This window comes from Emys orbicularis, chromosome 8 (assembly GCF_028017835.1).
Source record: "Emys orbicularis isolate rEmyOrb1 chromosome 8, rEmyOrb1.hap1, whole genome shotgun sequence".
Lineage (NCBI taxonomy): Eukaryota > Metazoa > Chordata > Testudines > Emydidae > Emys > Emys orbicularis.
In genome coordinates this window covers 58,532,760-58,554,983 of record NC_088690.1, presented here as the reverse complement: position 1 = coordinate 58,554,983, position 22,224 = coordinate 58,532,760, and the positions used below count along the sequence as shown (strand labels likewise).

Below are 22,224 nucleotides of genomic sequence, written 5' to 3'. Positions count from 1 at the left end.
ATGGAGCTAGGAACTGACACGCACTTACTAAGGGGGTGTCCCTTCTGAGCCCCAGCAAAGGGTCTGCAGCTCCCAGGGGAACTTCCCCAAAAAAGAACTGCCGTGCTGGCCTAGAGCAATGGTCCCTCTAGTGAGGGGATGCATCAGGGCAAGGTGGAATGAACTTAGGATGCACCTCACTGTGTAATAGGATATTATGAAGGGAAATATTTTCCTCATCTCTGCTCATGATCAGTCCCTCCCCTGAAGCCTGAGGACTGATAGCCCATGAAAAGTGTATCTGAGCTAACATCCCTGGCAATGCGATTCGTATCTGCATGAATGGCTAGTCCCTGCTGGAAACTCACCTGCCTCAATACGTTAATAAACTCCCCCTCGGACCCACATCAGCAGCCACCTGCAGGCTGGCACAGCTCAGTGGACTTGGACCCTCTTCCATGACAGCTGGATTTCAGCTGTTGTCAAGACTCACTGCAGCAGCCTGACAGCTGATGGAGGGGGGTTCCCCAGAGACTGTACAGGGAGACTTGGAAAAGGATGGTGTAACAGCCCCCACCTTGGCTGGTGCACTGGAAAATGAACCGGGGAACTCTAGAGCTGAAACCATAAGTCTGCAGCTCCAGCTAAGGAGGCAGGCTCTGAGGGCTGGGCACAGGCACCTCCTGTGTCACTGGCCTTTCTTCAGGGAGTTCCCCACCCAGGTCTGAACACTCAAGTAGGAGTTTGCAGTGTAAATACAACGATCACTGTGGACTGTTTTTTAGGCCATTGTTATACTGTGATCGGCTGGGTCACATATAGTGAAAAGAATCATGAACAGGGTGACCAGATGTCCCGATTTTATAGGGACAGTCCCGATATTTGGGGCTTTTTCTTATATAGGCTCCTATTACCCCCCACCCCCATCCCGATTTTTTACATTTGCTATCTGGTCACCCTAATCACAAATACTGTATAGGTCTGGCCAGAAACCTATTCCCTGCTGCCCCCTGTATTTCTGATCAGGCAAACCCCAGCATTTTAATGGAACCTAGTTGAAAAAATAACTTTAAAGCAATCATTTTACAATAGTTTAACTTTAAAATGGTCCCTTTGAATCATCGCAGCAAATATACAAGCCACCGGAAATTATTTGGTTATTTATAGTCTAATGAGAGCCAGCTATGGCTCCCAAACTGGTCTGTAGTGCCTGTGTATCAAGCCTGGTCCATAATTAGTTTACAATGCCCTTTATGAGGGCGAATGCATCTGGCGAGAATCAAGAGACCTTCCCAAAAAGAGGCCGTTATGTGCCACCAGCTTTCATATGACTGAAGAATAAAAGATTTACAGTAATCCTGTCTCGTGTTCAGCTGTACAAAAGGCACTACTAGAACAGAGGGAGGTGTGGGGGGTTAGCAAAAGGGTAGAAATAAGCTGTGATACCATTCAGAATGTATTCTTAATTAGTTGCACTATTTACTCTGGCTAAGTACTAAGTAGAGCAGGGAGAGCACATTGGCAGCTGGTGTAAATTGGCATCGCTCTATTGCAACAGAGCTTCCCCAGCTCGTGTCAAGTGAGAATCTAGCTCAGGATGCCATACAACTGGCCTTCAGTGAGGGACAGTTTCCTTTGAGTATGTGCTCTGTTGGCCCAGCTCATTCCCGGTGTAACCCCACTGACTCCAGTGAAGTTACTCAAGAAATGCGTTTGGCCCTGACTGACCACAGAATGTTTTACACTCATAAATCAATCTTCCTTCTTTCATTCACAGAAGATCAGATCCTCTCTGAGCTTGGCCACACCAATAGAATTTACAGCAATGTTGGGGATGTTGCTAGTGGACAGTTAATGAACGGAAGCTTCTCCATGGATGGGACAGGACAATCTTACCAGGACTTGAGGGATGGAAGCCCCTATGGAATTCCTCAGTCTCCATCTTCCATATCGTCCCTTCCTGCCCATACTCCATTGCTCAATGGTCTGGATTACACAATGGACACTAATTTGGGAATTATAGCACATGGAGGGCAGGGGGTGAGCCAGACACTCAGAGCAATGGCTGGGGGACCAACCTCTGATATTTCTACAGGAAGCAGTGTAGGCTATCCAGACTTTCCAACAAGTCCTGCTTCTTGGCTTGATGAAATGGATCATCCTCCTTTTTAAGCATCTCCTGCTTCCCACCCCGTCCCACTCATTCTTTTGGCCTACAAGTGTGCTCAAACTAGCAAAAGAGACAACAAGCGACCTTCAAGAATCCCAGACATAGTGCACCGGAAAATTTCCATTATTTTCAATGGGAATCCACCACTGGCTCCTGGAGGGTTGTGAAATGATAGCGTGGTGGTTTTTTCCTTTTCACTTGGGGAGTGGGAGGGCAGGAGACACCCTTCTGAACACAGCACACCGGCATAAAGTATCTGATTGTAGGTTTTCAGGCTCATCGTAAAACACAAACTCATTGATTTTCTCCAGGTCAAAGACTCTTTGCTGTTGAGTGCTTTTGAAGCACAGGTTGGCTGGCTCAGCAGATCTTGGCTATTATGAACTCCAGGTCAGTTGGTGCTCTCTTACTTGGAGTTGAACGAATTATAAATGCCTCCAAAACCCTTGTTCTTATCAGGAATTGACTGTGCATGGGCAGTTGAACTGACCTTCCCCGTAGATATGGAAATGCAGCGTTTCCAAAGCCAGGCCACACTTACCAAGCACTATACCTTTACCAAGGGCAGGGGTCTGACCCAAAAGGGCAGAGTAAATAATAACAACCCTGGGGGAGAAAAGTTATCAAGATTTTTTCAGTATAAAAATGTGATTTTCCTCCCTTCTCCACTGAATAATAACATTGGCTGTTTGGATAAAAAAGTTCAGGAATGTGGTTGAATGGATATCAGGCCAAGGAGCAGTCCTACTGCAAGCATTGGGTCAAAGCACTAGACAGATACCATGGGTGAAAGTTACCCATGTGCAGCGGGCCAGCACAAGGGCTATGTGCCACTTAAGCCCTCTGTATAAGGCTAAATGGTGCAAAGACTTTGTACTGGCCCCTCTGCATAAGGGTGAGATTCTACACTGGACAATACCTTGTGTAAGAACGTGTTAACCCCACAATAACTGCAGTGTTCAAAATCATGTCAGTGGTCATGACTAACCACACTCTGGAAATGATCTTTATCAGCTGATATGACTCTAACCCCAACAGTCCTTGTCCACATTGAGTGCTAACATGTTTTACATCATTAATGTTTATATTACAGTAGAGCCCAGAGGTCCCATTGTGCCAGGTACTGTACAGACAGTCCCTGTCCCAGCGAGCTCTCAGTCTAACTAGGCAAGACAGATCATGTGTGGGAGGGGAAACAGAGAGGTGACAGGATGTGCCCCAGGCCACAAGGCTAATTTAATAGCAGAGCCAGGATTAGAATGCAGGTCTCCTGACTCCCAGCCTGGTGCCCAGTCTGGTACCACACCACACTGCTGCACTATCGGAGCTAACATATTATAACACAATACGTTTTCCCAGTGCAGACAATCCCTAAGTGATTTCATTCTTAGGCCCTTGAGTAAGGTCGGCTGGAATTCGTCCATGGGAGATAATTCAAGACATCCCCAATGGTCATTTTCCACCCAGCTGGTGCATAAACTGATACTTTCTTGCTTTTAGTACAAGGCCATGTGCTCCCTCACAGATAAAGCCCCTCGGCCGCCCGCTGACCAGACAGCAAGTCAAATAGTGAGAAAGTGTAATGGAAAGACAATCAATAAAGCCAAATGGTGGTGAGGATGAAGATGGCTCTCAAACCAACCAAGCCACCTAGTGCGTGATTCCTTTGGATAAGCCTGCTGTGAAAAAGAGACAGCAAAGCCATCTTCTGTTTTCAAGGGTTATTTTTAGCTACTGGGTTTCAATGTGACTCCACGCTGCCAAGATGTCTGTGGTAGAGACATAAACACAGTAGAACTGTTTATTTTAGTGCAAGAGAAGATGGGTGCCTAGTCCCATGAGATTATTATCCTGCTTCCTGGGGAATGGGACTGCTCCATTAATTTATAGCCAATAGCTCCACCCCGACTGTTTTGTTCAGAAGCCTTCAGCTCAGCTGAAGGGTGGAACTGGTTCTGCCCACGGCACCACAGGGGTTTTATCCCTCGGGTTCATGTCACCAGGAAGTGACCCCCAAGCTGCGTTTGTCTCAGTGCTGCGGGAGAGTGCACGGATGTTCTACATGCAGCTGGCTCTGTGGGTGTTACAGTGCTCTTTGCTAGAGGATGGAGATGCTGCATGTCAAATAGGAGACGCTGCAAGGGAGAAGCTAACCTGAGAGGGGCTGCACACTTAGCTCCAGGCTCATCTGGAAATCTTCACACACTCTGGTAGGTTCTTGCAAAAACACATGCATCCGCAGAAGCCACAGGGCCCCTCTTCCCCCCAGCCTGCGGCGTTAGAGCAGCTGGAAGGACCCATCCTCTTTCCAATAGGTGAGCTGAGGCTGAGTAGCCCAATCCCGAACACACACGTGCACCACGACAGGGTCAAAGCTGCTCAGTGACGCTTCCTCTCCTGGGATCTCTCCCCACTCGGAGCTTTTATTGTGGATGAAGATGATTTTGTCCCCATTCCTCCTCAAGCATCCTGTCTGGGGCCGGCCGGGTAGGCTGGAATCATTGGAGAGACTGACGTAGGTCAAGAGGAAAGGTCTTTATTGGCACAGCATGGTTTGGTATTAGATTGTAAGCTCTTCAGGGCAGGGGCTGTGTCTTTCTCTCCATCTGTACAGCACCTAGCACCTATGAACGGTTAATAATAATGCTTGGAGGCTCCAGGGGCCAGCTGGATCTTCCCTCACCAGCTCTGCTGGATCTCACAGATGATCTGCCTCACACTGAGCACCCCTTCCAAGTGGCCCCTGTCACCTGAGCTTTGAAGCATGCCCTGCAGTTTCACTCACACACCTGCTGTGCACCTTGCAAATGCAGCGCCTGGTGGCAGGAGAGCCCTGACAGGGATTTCCCAGCCTGACTCGGAGCGCTCCTACTGGCTGATTTGGAAAGTGGACGAACTCTTCTGGTTGCACGGCTCCTGTTTGCTGCCGGGGGTTGCGCCTGTGGTATGTCACCTGTGGCGCTCGCAAAGGGAGGCTTGCGTTGTTGTGCTTGCCCGGCAGCAGCAATGCCAAGTCACCTGGTCCATCGTGGGGTCAGCTTTCGGTCCACTCGCAGCATAGCCTCAGGTCTCAAATCAATCCTCTTGGGTGGAGCCAAAAGGTGGCCTAGCCAAACCATGTCTAACGGCCAAGGGGGAGCCGGACTCGCCTTTGGATCAAATATCTTTAGCCAAACACAGTGTTTGTGTTCCCAAGGGCCTTAGAGACAGGAAAATTATGCTAAAAATGGCAGCAAGAGGGGCCCTATCCAGAGCCAGATTCCTTTGTGCTGCCAGAGCAACTGGATCTGCCTGGCTTTGAATTCCCTGGCATAGAGGGGTTTTTAGCTGATACAGAGCTGACATTCCTGGCTCTGGGGCAGGGGGGGCATTTCAGGTGCATGGCTGGAGCATTCTGCACTCTGCTTATCCCAGCTGGTGTATGGTCCCTTGCGGGACTGTTGCCTGGTGCATAGGGTACAGCAGCCCACCGGCTGGGAAGATCTGCGCTAAGATTCAAAGCCCTGTGACCAGCTCCCTGAGGGCCCTCTCCTGTCCCACATCCCCTGCTGCAGCTATGACGACAGGACACTCACTACAGCAAAGGGCTAGGAGAGAGCCAGAGCTAGAGAGCTAGAAAAGCAGCTGGCGGAAGCTGTATACGTGAGTATGTTACAACACCCCATCCCCTTCTTTCACATATCCCATCTAATACCTTTCTCTGGCTCCTTAGCATTTGGGTTCCTCCTGCTCAGACTCCCTGACATAGCATTAATTTGTGTGCAAGCAGGTCTAAAGGATTCTAAGCACCCAACCCAGTTTCCATTGAAGTCAATAGAAAGATGCTTATTAACTTCAGTGGAGGCTGGCTTGGGCCACACAACTGAATGGGAACCTAACGTATGCATCACCTCTGAACTAGACTCTCTCGCTCTTTCTGGGGCTTCCACATCAGATTTGCTCAGTTGGCATCAAAAGCCAGCATTGCACATTCAACCTACCTCCCACCATTGCGTGTCACAACAGAGCTGGGCTTTTCCTGCCTCTTCTAGAACAACGATCCTGTGGGCTGAAGGGAGTTGGTGATGCCTTAGGAATCCAGCTCGCTCTCCCAGTTCAGCCGTTCTAAACAGAAATCAAGCATTCTTCACCATGAACCAGTAAGCAGTCAGGACCTAATGCCCAAGCATGTTCAGATCTGTCGAGTGAGCTAGTGCCATTTTCACCGTCAATTTTCGGAACGTGTTCGCATTCAAAACAGTTCCCTCATCTCTCTTAAGGAATGAGGCAGATACAATGTTTATTCATTGCAATTTCTTTCCAGTTAGTTTTTTGGGGAGAAGGGGTACTGAGACACCCCCAGCTTTCTCGCTGAGTAACTCATTGCTTCCATGTTAAAAGGAGCATTGAACTGAGTTGTTCTGACAATGATCTATTACTGGCAGAACAGGAGTGCTTGGGTTGCATTATTACAGTTTTACCTTTTTAACTTGGCAGGAATGAATCTAAAACACAAAAGCTGGGGCTTCCCCAAACCACCAATTTTCTGTCCTCTCTCTGGAGGCTACACAACCACAATTGACTAACCAGAGCTGGGCTTGGATCACTCACAATGCTGGTGAATAAAAAAAAAAAAAGCCATGTCACTAGTGAGCAGAAATGGCTCCAGGGAAGAGAGAACCATTTATGCCAAATAGGTTAGATCAAAATCAGAAAAGGAAAGATTTTACTTTAACTGTATTACAAGCAATAAAACGTGCAAATAGAGAACTGTATACAAGTAGTGGACAATGCCAGTGTACAACAGGGAGTTGAGAAGCTTTATGCATGTAGCAGCTCCAGCCCAGAACATAGAAGTAGAAGGAAATAACGTGGCTGAGATGTTCAGCTCTGTCTAGTGAATTTAACCACCCTCTCTTAATGGTACATGGTGTCTTCTCCCCCTAAATGGCTTTGAAAAATCTCAGCCTGCCTATGTAGCCTTGTATTGCATACGGCTGTAACATGGCCTGAATTCTGTAGTGGTTCAAATGGTGCTCAAAGCTATGTGTAGGGGTGTGTCAGAAAGAGGAGCATAACATGCCAATTTGGTACTCTTTGTGGGTCAAATTGAGCCGGGGATACAACAGTCCCTGAAGTCAATGGGAGCTGTGCGTACTTAGGGAAGGGCTAGATTTGAGCCTAGGCATGGTGGGGTTAGTGCAACATTAATGTGTTTGTGTGCCCTACACTTACATCAGAGGGGAGATAAGCCAGGCTAGTTTTCATACAGTTGGTGAGGGTAACAATAGCAATAAAGACCCAGTGGCATGGACCATGGCATGGGCTGGCAACCCAGGTATGTACCCAAGGTCCCTGGTGGGCTTGTACTGCGACAGCTACCCCAGGCCAGAGCCCGCCCTGCCATGTCCTCACTACCACTGTTCTCCACAACAGCTAGATGAAAGCTCTCTTTGCGTCAATCACACTTTTAGTTGTGGTGTACCCATACCCTGATGCGCTCTTGTTAGTGGATTTCCGAAGCCTCCTCTTTCCTCCAGGGCTCAATAGAAATGATTCTAAGATGCTGTAGACTCTAATAAAAAATTAAATCATCTTGATAGCTGATATTTTTTAAACCCTCCTGTAGCTTTTAGTGCAGGCGTACAAGTTCTAAAGGATGGTTCAAACCCTACTATGGCCAAAGGGTGTCATGTTCTATTGAACCCTATAGGACTTTTCCATAAAGATCTATGGATGGATTTTCAAAAGGCCCAAGATTCGGCCAAGCACAGATCCCACTGCCTTTCAATAGACCCTGTGCTCCTCAGGTGCTTTTGGAAATCCGATCTTACTTCTCTAGTCTTTGTTTTAGGCAACAAAGCTCTGATCCAGGTGCCCCCTATTGGCAAGTGCGGCCCCTTGTAGAGTGTGCCCACAGAGTGCCAGATGAGTGTAGCTTCCACCCTGAGCCACTCAAGTGGCTTGTAGCCAGCTGCCCCTGCAATTTACACCATAAGGTCACCAGCAAAAGTATCCCAGAGAACTCCCTGTGCACCAGAACTTCTTCCTCCAGGCTCCAGTCACTGGAATTTGGCTGGGGCCTGTAGGAAGGATTAAAGCCTGGTATAAATGACCCCTGCCCCTCAACCAGAAACTGCATTGACTAAGCACACAGTAATCTGTCTCTCCCCCTTAGTGGCCCCCTGAAGAGCCAGGTCCTCAGAAAGAGCACTCCAGTGTAAGCTGCTCTAATGTAGGGCATCCCATTGTCACAGCTCTTTGCTCTTCACCAGGCAAACGCGCGCCTGCTGTTAGCCTCTACCTGGAGCAGCATAGAACTCATTGCTCTAGCATCGCTGGTCAGTGGAGGCAGGTGTGGGTGGGTGGGGGGGAAGATGCTCATGTTTAAACACTGCACTTTAAAAGCTGGAACCGGTGGGCTGAAGAAGAATTGAGTGAAGCAGAAATGGGCTGTGGTTTACTGCCTGCTGTCGAAGGGCTCTGGGCATGCTGAAAGCTAAACGAAAAGCACCTCAGCCGCACACTCTCCCTCTCGCTCGGATTTGCCGGTTGGTTACCTCGGCAGGAGTTGCTCCAACTGCACTGACACAGCGACTGAGGGAAAAACAGAGCTCAGCAACCCCGCCGCCAGGCTGCCTGGCAGCACCTCCACATTGGCCACCCTCTCTGCTAGTCGCTGGTGAATGAGCTAGCTTCCTGCAACAAGCTTCGCCTGGGACCATGAGCTCTCAGCGCTCCTCAGGCCTTCCCCCCCGAAGGCTCACACCCAAAGACACCTGCTCTGTCCGCGGAAGAGAGACCCAGGACAAACATAGCATCGTGGATCCTGTAGCACGGAAGCTGCTTGTATTTTTTTTTTAAATGCAGTTTCTACTGTAGTATGGCTCCCCAGGCTCTTTTCCACAGCTCGACGATCCCTCCTCCCCGGTCCACCACAGCCACCCATTGCAGTGTAAATTTTGTACAGTTCCAAAAGTGAAGTCTTGTTTCCTGGGAAAAAAAAAATAAATCATTAAAAACTTACTTATTGCCATGTGTCTTTGGAAAGCAAAACAGAACCTGGTGCATTTCTTTGTATTATGCCTCCTGTGCGTTGGCATGAGATGTGTATGGTCCAAACAAAAAGCTCTGTGAAATAAATATGGAAAGTTCTTTAGCAGCTGATGTCTCCTGCTTTTTCTTCTGTGCCGCTAGTTTAAATCAAAGTTTCTCCCACCCACGGACTGGAGACGAGCCGTAACACTGTACCCTTCCTGTAGCACTTTTCATCCAAGGATCGCCAAGAGCTTCACAAGACTAGTGAACTGAGCACCATCTTCTGAAGTACCTTTGGTGCCGACCACTATTAGAGACAGGATAACAGACTAGACGGACAACATGTTTTCCCAAATCTGGCCATTCCTACATTCCTAAGCCTCACCATACTGCTGTGAAGTAGGTGTCTATTAGCTGCCCCCTATTACCGATGGGGAACCTGAGGCACAGAGAAATTGAGCCTGAGATTTTTGAAATGAGGGAAAGGAAATTAGACACCCAACTCCCATTGAGTTCCTTGGAACTGGGCACCTAACCCCTGAAGCACCTTTTCAAAGCCACTAGATCTCACAGTGCAATGAGAACCGATCCCACAAATCCAAGCTCGAATGACTTATCATTTTTAAACATTTTTTGTCACTGACCAAGAGAGGCCCTACCTCTAACAGCTTTCTAGCCCCCTGCAAACAAAGCTCCGGCTAACAGGGATGGGAAGCACAGGCACGGCTGCTGGGGAGAAGGGATTGCTGGAAGATACGCAGCTGAAGGAGGAGAGAGGGGTGCATGACAGCTGAGGACCGGGAGTCCATTCCAGGCTAAGGGGAGCGAAGCGCGTTGGGGAGTGGGTGTACTATACCATACTCCTTTCTGCACCCCTCGGTGACTAGAGGTCACTAATAAATGGGCACTGTCAAGCCATTGTGTTTGTACAGTGCTTAGCACAAAGGGGGCTGGGTCCGAGTCTGGGGCGCCTATACCTCTCTACCATAACCAGTAAAGGCTGTGGCAATAAGGCCTTCAAACGTCCTGTCATGAAGGGTCTCTTTTGGGGCCTCAATATTCACTTTAAAAATCGATTTGTTCAACACACCCCACAAAGCTATGCACAGACCCGCGGGGTCGGACGCCCAGAGAGGGAAGCAAACAACTAGCCGCCACATTGGCCTCTGCTGTGTTAGAAGGGGAAGGGTGGGAGCAAACAGGTAAGTAGAGACACTTCCTCTTCTGGCACCTAAGCCAGCCTCACTAGCTGGTATCCCACAGTGAAGGGGGAGGGGGAATAAAAGTGCAAGTAGAATAGGAGGAAAACAGACACACAAACTGTATTTCATACGGTCCAAACAGCGTCCTTTTGACTGGCTACCTTTCCCCTCACCTTGCAGGCCCATGTTTACAGGGACCATGACACTTGTTTCTGTAGCCATGGCTAAGTCTTCCCAGCCAGACTGGCTTTACAAGGTTTCCAAATTTGTCAATTTGTAAACTCCCCCCCCCCCCCCCCCGCCACTATCCATTCCCTCTATACAGCTCAGCTCTTGGGGGGCTGTTTGAGTCCCTCACTCACTCTGTGATCTCCTGTTCTGGGTAGCAGGTTTCAGAGGGGTAGCCATGTTAGTCTGTATCAGCAAAAAGAAGTACTTGTGGCACCCAAATAAAATGGTTAGTCTCTAAGGTGCCACAAGTACTCCTCGTTCTTTTTGTTCTGGGTAGGGTGACCAGATAGCAACTGTGAAAAAACGGGACAGGGGGTGGGGGGTAATAGGTGCCTATATAAGAAAAAGTCCCAAAAAACGGGACTGTCCCTTTAAAAACGGGACATCTGGTCACCTTAGTTCTGGGAAATTAAGTAACAGGATGGACATTACTACAAAGCAGAAGCATCTGAGCAGCACGTTCCCAGGCACATAACTGGAGTGCCGGTCATGGAGGGAGGTTCCTCTCCGCAGTGCTGTGCGTTGCTTCTGCCTCACCCTGGGCCAAACTCAGCTCTCAGCTACCCTGCTGCAATCCCATTGCCCTCAGTTGCATTTCACTGGATATCAATGAGGGCAGAGCTGGTCTGGTACTGGATGTGCCAGGAATGGGATTTTGGAAGCCGGAATTCCATTGGTTTTCCAGGAGGCCCTCAGCACATGGCTGCTATAGTAAACAGAACAGAACAGGAGGGACAAGGGCTTTCCGTGCCTGAAGAAACAGAAATGATGAATAAAAATAGGCCCTGTCTCCTACCACACTTCTACCAGTTGGCTCTCTTAGCACTTCTATATAGCCGCTTGCAGCCTTTCACCGCCAGCCAGAGAGCAGAGCTGTGCACTATGCCGCAGTAGCATGAAATAAATGACGCAGGAAAACGAATGCTTTGTCCATTTCAGGGGCCTGCCCACACACTACTCACACTTGCGGGAGTATTTAGAACTATACCACTTGTGGAGCGAGGCCCTTCCTACACGAGGGTGTGGTGGCTTTATATATTTTAATCATTTTAACATTTAATGCTTCTCAATTAAAGTGATTTCCTGGAGTGGATGCCAAGCTTAGTTTGTATGCGCATTAACCACTTTGTGTATCGGTAGTTAAAGGCACTGAGGGATTTAAACAGCAATCCACAAGGCTGCTGGGGAAAGGTTTGGCAGAATAAAGCAGATTATAAACAATAATATATGTCTCGCTCTCTTTTTTTTTTGGAAGGGCTCCAAACTCACAAACAGACCTAAAGTGCTATAAACATCTCCAGGCCTAAGCTCCACAAATGTACTGCATGAAAGCTGTGGGCAATGCTGCTGCCACTTTTCATCCATGCGCACGTGTATTTTAAGAGAGCTTTTTATTATACAAACTGTCCATCAAAGAGAACCTCCCTGAGGAAGATTAAAATGCAAACAGGGATAACCTTCAATGTGAAAGGAAAAATAAATCCCAGGCAAGGACAAGGTGGCTGCAGCATGTTAAAGCAATACAGGAAGGTGACCTCCCTATTCTTTAACCTCTAACCAGCCCCACAGTGGCACAAGACAGGGTCTTAATTTTGTACAACACTGCATCCAATCCAAAATAAATAGCAGTGTAACCACAGTGAGCTTGGGTTTATATATCCCCCTCACACACGTGTGGATCCAAAAGCAACTGACAAACTTTCAGGATTGTACAAACGTATGTGCACAATATACTTATATACATGTACACACACACACGAGAGAGAGGGTACTATACACATTTCACACATATGGAGTTGAGATCTATATAATTAATTGCAGTCGTGACAAATTGTGGAACCAGGTGATAAACTTATTATGTACCTCTGACCACCACACCGACTTATTTTGACATCCATTTATAAGCAATGCATCACCATCCGACGTGGGCACACTTTGCAGGGGTTGTGTTACTGACATTTCACATAGGAGGACAGAAACTTTTGCACAGCCCCTTGCAGACACAATCATAAAGACAGAGAGATCTGGTCAGTCAGCTAAGTGTTTTCGAGTTTCCATCGCTCAGTCAGTGGAAGGCCTAGGTTAAAGAAGATCTGGCAACTCCTCCTAGCAATGCCCAATTTCACACTATTGTATTCCCAAGAGGAATGTTGGGGGTATACCACTGGATTCTCTAAAGCTTTAATCAAAAATGACTAGGAGGCAGGTGGGAGAGAGAACGCTTCAGTCTCTGTCGAAACACCTACCTTAAGTGACTGGAATTAAACGCCGTTAGTTGTGGTGCACAGGAAAACTTTAATTTTTAACAGCAACTATGTAAGAATTTACATCCGCTAATCCAGATAGTTTGTGGATATTTCTCTAGCTTCATCCTTTAAGCCTGATTGCCGTTGGTCCTCTTCTGTTCTGTGGTTACCCTTAACGTTCCCCTGGAGTTAGTGGAACTTCAGTACGCAACTGCTAACGCTCATCAGCATGGCACATGTTTATCCCTGGACATACAGTCCCTCCAATGCTCCGCAGCTGTCATGTGGTTAAACACAGCTGGCGGCTAAACAACTTCATAACAAACAGAAATGGACACATAAGAATCACAACCTTTTCTACCCTAAAGGAACCAATGATTTAAAAAATAATTGTGTATGTGAGTCCACAGCTCCTGCTGTTCTGCTTCGGTTGGATGAGCACCATTCACGACATTTCCTGGCTTTCACACACAACATAAAAAGTCAAAAGCAATGAACTCTTGATTCTTACTCTGCACAGCAACTGCCAATTAATTTTTGGTGCCACACGGCTACATCTAAACTGTACTAGATCATGACATTCCCAATTTGAGAGCGTGCATGTGTATTTCCATGTTACTACAGTCACCTGGTGCAGTTGTCTTTAAAGTGTATCATACTTGTCCTCTCAGCCTGGCGGACCGTACAATGGGTCACCTTTGCATAGCACATATGATTTCCTCCTGCTGTTTTATCCAAAGTGAACAAGTTCTCCAATAAATATTTGTTTCTATTAAAGTGTGGATCTACTTCACTGCTTTGAATGGACTGGTTGTGTATATTAGCAAACATGTGCTTATACGGCCCGCCACACTTAATGTAGCCCAGAAACCCAATTTCACGTTTAAAGTTTTGAGTTGTGAACTTTGAGCAGATCCAAAGCCCATTAAGTCAATGAAAAGACTCTCATTTACTTCAACAGGTGTTGGGTGATGGCCTTAGGGCTGATCTGGGAGCCTTGGAACCTGACGAACAAAATGAGGCTGCTGATTCAGAGAACAGGCCCAGCACTGGGAGCAACAGTGCTCATTTATACCATATTGTCCCTCTACTGGGCCTCTGTACAGACCACCTTAAAGCATGGGTGGGGACCAGCCTCTCCATGCCCTCTATTCTACCATGAGGGTAACTAGTTGGGGGAATCTTTACTGTAATACAGGCACGTGCTGAGCAACAACTTGACTGAAGCCACCAAAGAGGCATCGAGGCCAAGATTATGAAAAAAAAGAATGCCAAAAACTAGGATGCAAAATTCACATTTCCCACCTACATACTGTCCCGCATGAGCTTCTCATAAACAAACTTGGGAGATACGACCTAGATGGGGCTACTATGAGTGCATAACTGATTGATTGGAAAATTGTTCCTAGAGAGTAGTTATCAGTGGTTCACAGTCAATCTGGAAAGGCATATCAACTGGGGTCCAGCAGGGATCAGTTCTGGATCCGGTTCTGTTTAGTATCTCCATGAATGATTTAGATAATGGCATAGAGAGTACACTTATAAAGTTTGTGGATGATGCCAAGTGGGGAGAGATTGTGAGGGCTCTGGAGGAGAGGATTAAAGTTCAAAATGATCTGAAGTAAACAGGATGAAATTCAAAAAGGATAAATGCAAAGTATTCCACTTAGGAAGGAACAATCAGTTGCACGCATACAAAATGGGAAATGACTGCCTAGGAAGGAGTACTGCAGAAAGGGATCTGGGGTCATAGTGAATACAAGCTAAATATGAGTCAACGGTGTAACACAGTTTAAAAAAAAAGCAAACATCATTCTGGGGCAGGAGTGTTGTAAGCAAGACATGAGAAGTAATTCTTCCGCTCTACTCTGTGCTGATTAGGCCTCAACTGGAGTATTGTGTCCAGTTCTGGGTGCCACATTTCAGGAAAGATGTGGACAAACTGGAGAAAGTCCAGAGAAGAGCAACAAAAATGATTAAAGGCTACAAAACATGACCTACGAGGGAAGATTGAAAATACTGGGTTTGTTTAGTCTGGAAAAGAGAAGACTGAGGGGGGTCCATGGTAACAGTTTTCAAGTACATAAAAGATTGTTACAAGGAGGAGGGAGGGAAATGTATTCTCCTTAACCTCTGAGGATAGGGCAAGAAGTAACAGGTTTAAATTGCAGCAAGGGAGGTTTAGGTTGGACAATAGGAAAAACCTCCTGTCAGGGTGGTTAAGCACTGGAATAAATTGTCTAGGGAGACTGTGGAATCTCCATTACTGGAGATTTTTAAGAGCAGGTTAGACAAACACCTGTCAGGGTTGGTCTAGATAATACTTAATCCTGCCATGAGTGCAGGGGACTGGACTAGATGACCTCTCGAGGTCCCTTCCAGTCCTACGATTCTATATGTGGCTGATTCTAAAAAGTGCTAAGAACTCAGCAGCTCTCATTCACTTCAGGCTCAGGAACTACTTGGCTACAGTCAGGAAAATCAGGAAAAATCACATGGTAAATAAGGGGGAACATCCATCATCTTCACATACGGCTAACCTGGGTTTTTCTCCTGGAAGCTGTGCAGTGCTACACTATTATGCGTATAAACAACCTCATCTGCAACTGCAGAGTTTGGGCCAGTAAACGGCTGCTATGGAGGGAGAGATTTTCTCACTCACAACAAAGTAGAGCAAATCTTGATAGGTTTAACAAGGGTCTGGTGCCATATTGCAACTATAGTCAATGGACCAAATCGCAAACCTTTTGTTTCTAGTCAGTCTTTACTAGGGACAATTCCCATTTGACTCAATGGGTCTCAGGCTTTGGATGCATTGTGGGAAGGAGATAGTGTCCAAGGAGTTCAGGTTCTATTCATTATAGTGCAGATTCTCTAAAGATCCATCCACACTGTATATCCTACTGGATTGAGGGGCTCCTAATAGTGCCATTAGGAGCCTCTTTGTGCAGTAATTCTCAGACAATAAAAACATGGTTTGGTCTTGCAGTGTAGGTAGGTCTGACCCATGTTTTAACTGTCCCTGAACACTGCTATCACTGTAGACTTGGACCATAACACTGTGACATGGTTAACACAAGCAGGGACACCCCCGCCCCACTAGCAATTAAACTGCAGTCATATACATATTCTCTGCTCTTCCACAACCCCCTCCAAAACAGAAGCCATTCCTAATGGATCCTCAGCCCTCTCTCCAAGGCCAGTTAGTTTCGGACAGATTCTTGTTGGTTCTTACAGATCACTAGCATCTGCACCTGCCCTATGGAGAGTTAAAAACATGGTTCAGACCTATTTACGCTGGAAGACCAAACCATGTTTTTACTATCAGAGATAGTTTTTACTACTTCCACGTGACAAGGAGTTGGAGATAAAAGTAACTCACTGGTAACAACATTTTTACTCTGCCATATTTTCACGTTCATAAGCAGTTGCATGAATGATAAAATTATTCCTTGTGACTTCACTCAAGATACGGGCACAGTACTGATGTCTCTCCTCCTTTTACATCATTTATGATGCACTAATGTACTTTATATCTAGAATATAGAGTGACACACACTAAAAACCCAATCCTCTCCCATGGAACTGGGTTGGTGATTGCACTGGCTCAGTCTTTGTCATTTTCTTTTTGAAGAACACTTTCTGGAATGCCCCTCTCAGCTGAGTGTGCTGGTGACATCTGAAAGGCCCAGTGCAAATAGCTTCACAGGAATCAGGCCACTACCCCCCATCCAAAGACCAGAAAGGAACAACATATGACCTTGTGCTCTCTCTTTTATTGATAGTATTTGTCTGGGTCAAGGGAAATACAGCTCAGCTTCTCTCAATGGTACCACACCTGATTTCCACAGATCTCATCTGGTCACATCTGAATCTTCAGTGCTGATTTGTTCACCTCTCACTAGTCATGTATATTTTTCAGAAGAGCAGCGGCGTCTAAATATAGTCAAATGTTATCTGAGTCCCCCCACCCACCCAGAGCAGTAATAAATTCCAGAGCATGCAAAAATGGATCCTATTATGCAGTGTATAATCCTTCCCATATCTCTCCTTCCAAAGACTTATGCTGGTAGATTTGCCGGGCACCCAGCCCTCCCAAACGTCATGCCCGGCTCTCAAAAAACAATGCATATTAAAGAGGGTTGTGGGGGTTAGAATGGAGGGGGTTATTGCCGTTTCTGTCCATTCTTGAAGCCCCGTGCTGGTGCAATCCTTCTGGTTAGGTTTTCCCAACTGTGTGCTGCTGCAGCATGGAAGTGATTGCTTTACAGTCTGTCACCTCTTCAGGCAGGCAGCCGTCTTGGTCCAAGAGGGTGGGGTCAGCTCCAGACTTCAGCAGCAGCTCCACAATGTCAAAAAACTCACAGGCGGAGGCTGGAGACAAAGGGTAGAGTCAATCTGGTGTTACAATTCAGCAGTGATGGGCATTCAACAGCTGCAACAGTGAGTGCCAGCTGCCTCCAAGCTAGAGCTCAGGCATGGTACAGGGCATCCTATACTTATACTGAACATTTTCTGGTGCTAGGAAATGCCATTTTGGCTTTTGGCAGCGTATGGTAAATATTGCTTTGGGGAGTAATTAGCACGAATTACTTGGATTTGGATTTACTACTGCAAGGGGAAGGGACAATACAAACTAGATATTTCTGTTGTTCCAAACCATATATCAAGGGTCAGGACAAAGAACTCTAGGGTTCCTCTGGAGTCCTGCCTTCATGACAGCATGCATTTGCACACAGAACAAGGCAGGATTTTTAGAGACCCCTGCTTCATTTCATACACCCCTTAACCCATCATGCAGCAGGAGGCAGGGCTTCTTTGGAGCCATGTCTAGTTCAGAGACCATTACCTGTCTCTCACTTCCCTGCCTCAGCCCATGAACTCCCCATTGATACACACTTTCGATGTAAAAAGAAATTATATTCCAAAACTCCACCTGAGCACAAACACACCCGTACATGCAGCTTTGTGCCCATTCGTTTCCAGCACAGAGAGGTGTTACTGCTAGGTGGAAACTACCAGGCAGGCACCAACAACTCTTTTTTTCAAATTCTCATTACTCGGCCAAAACAAAACCAAATTCCACCCTTCCCTAAGGACTCACTCTCTGCCACGCTGCCGCTTCTTATCCCCACCCAATTTAACACGGGCTGTTCAAAAAAGGGCCTTTTTTCAATAATAGGAAAAGAGCTGTGCCTGTTTACATCAGCAGAAGATCTGACCCATGGATTTTACCTTAAAATAACTTTGTAGCACAGATTTCCTCTGAGACCTAAAAATGTCTCAGTGCTGATCTGCCTTATGAGACTGTCAGGAGGGTAGTTTCCTGTCTGTTAATTGTTGGTTTTAATTATATTTCAGGCACTTTAACAAATTCAGCGGCTTACTCTTCTATGCCGCTAGATGTAGTAATTAGTGTCTTTTACATTACACTGCAGTTTCCAACAGATCCAAGGGGACAAGCAGCAAAGTTTAATCAAAGTAAACTTGAGGTGTGATTGGAGCGTATGGTAAAACAAGGAGTGATGGGACTGATGACAAAGCAGCAGGTGGGATGCAGGAAGAGAGAGAAGTGCCAAATGGAGCGGCACAGGAGAGAGCAACATCCAACAAGCTCTCAGGGAACCTTTAGGAAAGGGACATTTCCAGAGAGCTGAGGGAGCCATGCAAGGGAACCCAATATCATGGTTTCCCATGGAGGCAAGTCTGTGTGATCTTGAGCAGCTGGTCCTGAGATGGAGACATCTCAGAACCTGCATCTCCAGGGAAGTACTTACAGAAGTGACAGATCTTTACGAAATTGGCCACCTCTACACTTAAAACGCTAAAGCGGTGCTGCTGGAGCGCCTCAGTGTAGACACTACTGACGCCAATGGGAGGGGTTCTCCTGTCTGCGTAGGTAATCCACCTCCCTGCCGGAAGAATTCGACAGCAGGGGTTAGATAGGTATAGCTACATCTCTCAGGGGTGTTGATTTTTTACACCCATGAGAGATGTAGTTATACCGATGTAAGATCCTAGTGTAGACCAGCCTTCATTCTCTGTCACAAATACACTGAAAAGAAAAATGGCTAGCTTTTGCACCAGCCAAGGGTCTGATCCTGAAGGGTGCTAAGTACCTCCATCCTTAAACGACTGCTCAGCAGGTATTCAGCACTTCTTGGGACCAGGCCCAACATGAGGCAATATGTTGGCCCTGTTGCTATATTGGGAAATCCAAGTGGTCATCAGCCCATCTCAGAAAACATGAAGAAGTCCCTGGAGGTTAGAACAGCTGCTGAATTTATGGCACCCTGGGAACCTCTATTTGTCAAGTGCCAGAGAGGTGGCCCTGACACTGGCACAGGTGAAGATGAATTTTCATTCAGCACAGTTCGCCTGCTGACTCCATTAATCCTCAGGGTTTTGATGATGAATTTCATTTTTTTTAAATTTTCACTCCAATGTCCCCTCCCACAGCACAGAACGAGCAGAACAGATGGTGCTTTACAAGGAAGACAGAGCGCCCATGGGGATACAGAACCTGCCCACTCTGAAATCACGTGATTGCAAGTGCAAGGAGAAGCCTTGATTTCCTCTGGGAGACACAGAGGCAATGATTTTAGTATTCCCTGTGGTAGAGGGAGGGGAGCATGGTGAGGAGGAGCAGGAGACTAACAGTGCATTTACAAGGGAGACCATGCTCATACTGATCAACTCTGCAATAAGCATCGCATATAACCACAAGCACCAAATGCCCAGAAGCCAGTGAATCCTGCAGGGGAGCAAAGGCAGGTGGGTGCATTTGGAACTCGTAACATGCAGCCCATTTGGGAGGCACATACTGGAGTGTTGCCTCCACTTAACCTCCGATTAAACCCAGGGTCAGAGCCAATTGGAACGAGCCAGGATTTATAACCCATCTAGGACAGAGTTTGACACCTGCTGTAATCAGGAGAGCTGTCACCACAAGGACAGCTGTCAGACCAAAGTAACTCATAAAGGGGATGGCTAAACCCCCCAAAACTGTCCCTGTCTTACTGTCCTCGCTCCTGGGATTTAACTACTTTGCAGTTTACTGTAAAGCTGCAACAAAAGGAGATATTGCAGTCAAACCCAAAAGGAGACATTTTACTCAAGCTCTGTGTGTCTCTGTTGCAATTAATAACCCCATTATGCAGCACCAGTAAGAATCATACTTGAGGATTTTCAATAAATTCTAGTTCTAAGTAATAATCACTTGAGTCAAAACAATGTTTTAAATTAACTAGATCTTTTCAGGCTTCACGTAACATATTACTAGTGCTACAGAATGGGGAGAGGGAAAAGAGAGAAGAAACGTTTTACAGCTTGGATTCAGACACATTCAGACAGGGAGGGGACGACATATGGAGCTAGAATGGACCTGAGCGGTAAGGATCCAAGCAGGCGTTCTTGTGGATTAGTTATAGTGAAGGGGACGGGGAGTGAGTGTATACCCAAATGGAGGGGAAGGAAGAGGGAGGAATAAACATTGCGTCAATATAGCAACTGAAGGTAAAATATTTTTCGCTCTTAAAATAATTTTTTATTCACACTATACAGGTTTTTAAAAAAAGGCTTTCTTGGAGTGCACCTATAGTGGCTTTTACTCCAAGGGACACTACTGCCTTGATCATATTGCTGTCCAGAATTGTTACCTACCATTGTTACTGTAACTTAAATAAAGAGTAGAGAAAAAACATTTCCCTTTCCCCCTCCAGTTACTCCGTGCACTTGACGGCACTTTGTGCAGAGCTATTTTCATGGTTTCCCCTGTACAGTCAGCGAGTTTCCCTTTTGTTTGTGTGGCTCTAAGACAAAGCAACAGGAGACCAAAAGAGACAAGGTGGGTGAGGTAATATCTGTTCTGTTACCTCACCCAACTTGTCTCGCTAATATCCTGGGACCAACATGGCTACAACACATTGCATATAAGAGATCAAAATCACATTTTTTTAAAAATGGAAAATGTGATTATTAACCACCCCCACCCCCAACTCGGCAGGGTGCTGCAGGGGCATGTAGTAGTTCACACTACTTTACCTCATTTTTTAAAAATGACTAGATTTTTAAGTTGACCTCTTCTAATTCTACCACCAGTCAATCTGATCAAAACCTCTGAAAACAAATAATATCATAAATATAATACAACTTGCATCCTTTGCTTCAGGCAGATACTGCTGGATAGTCTGATTATGTGGCTGAGAAAATTACCAGTTAGCCACAAAACCCATGACCAGTTCAATCACTGTAGATGGGTGCTAGGGGACTGCACAAGGGGAAAGGTGAGGAGTCCTCCCCACAGGCTGGAGAGTGGGAGGGGAGATGCTACATGGGAGCTACTCCAGCCTAATGGCTAAAGTAGCCTCTGTCAACCTCGGGCCTCCTCTGCTGCAGGAAGGATTGGAAGATCCTCTTGTGCAATGAAACTGCACTTATGGACCATGTGGTAGGATCTGCCCCTTAATAAGGAAAGGATAAAACTCCGAATGAGACAAAGGCTTGGTCTACACTAACCCCCCAAGTCGAACTAAGGTACGCAAATTCAGCTACGTTAATAACGTAGCTGAATTCGACATACCTTACTTCGAACTTACCGCGGTTCAGATGCGGTCCACACGCGGCAGGCAGGCTCCCCGTCGACTCCGCGGTACTCCTCTCGCTGAGCTGGAGTACCGCAGTCGACGGCGAGCACTTCCTGGTTCGACTTATCGCGTCCAGACCAGACGCGATAAGTCGAACCCAGATCTTCGATCCCCAGCCGCCGAACTAGCGGCTGGGTGTAGACCAGCCCAAAGAGAAAGCACAACATGAGGATAAAAGGTGACTAAGATAGTGTTATTCAGACAGCAGAGCCACCATTGTTTGCTACAATAAACAATGACCTATTTCAATCGGAGTGATAGGAATGGCTGTGTTTGAAGTAAGAGGAACAATGGACTGTACATGAAGGGGCATGTGGGGAAAAGTCACAAAGTGTCAGACTTAATGAACCCTGTTTCTGGACACCCCAGAATTTAGGTAGATTTAGATCCAGATCCAAACTCTGCATCTTGGGCTGATCTCTACAATCGTTTTGCTATCCTGTTCATGTCCTTGTGGTAGGGGTCTGAAGGAGGGCCAGGCACAAATACTATCTGAGCGACAGGTGTCACTAATTACACAGCGACTATAAAATGATGATGATAAATTATTTAATCTTGGAAAATATTCTGGCAGATTTATCAGCCTTTTTTCTTCATTCTCTGCATGTCAGCAGTGTCTCTCTTTCATTTTAGTCTCTGCTTTTCTCTTTTGTATAGATCACAATTTTCACTAAAAAGACTACAAAAAAAGATTTACTTTAGAACCTCAAGTCAGGTTTTTACAAGTCAAAGCT

At 46.5% G+C, this 22,224-nt stretch overlaps 2 protein-coding genes across 2 annotated transcripts in view; one reads left to right on the top strand and one right to left on the bottom strand.

The window, feature by feature from the left end:
* The window catches only part of LHX4 (LIM homeobox 4), a 66,657-nt gene extending 64,506 nt beyond the window's left edge, over nucleotides 1-2,151 (top strand). Inside the window, exon 6 of the mRNA XM_065409621.1 lies at nucleotides 1,757-2,151. Coding sequence (XP_065265693.1) covers nucleotides 1,757-2,151 — 395 coding nt within the window. The remainder of the gene's footprint in view (nucleotides 1-1,756) is intronic.
* Nucleotides 2,152-16,610: 14,459 nt separating this feature from the next.
* Nucleotides 16,611-22,224, bottom strand: part of ACBD6 (acyl-CoA binding domain containing 6) — a 167,417-nt gene continuing 161,803 nt past the window's right edge. Inside the window, exon 8 of the mRNA XM_065409421.1 lies at nucleotides 16,611-17,219. Within this exon, the coding sequence (XP_065265493.1) occupies nucleotides 17,065-17,219 (155 nt within the window). The 3' untranslated portion in view covers nucleotides 16,611-17,064. The remainder of the gene's footprint in view (nucleotides 17,220-22,224) is intronic.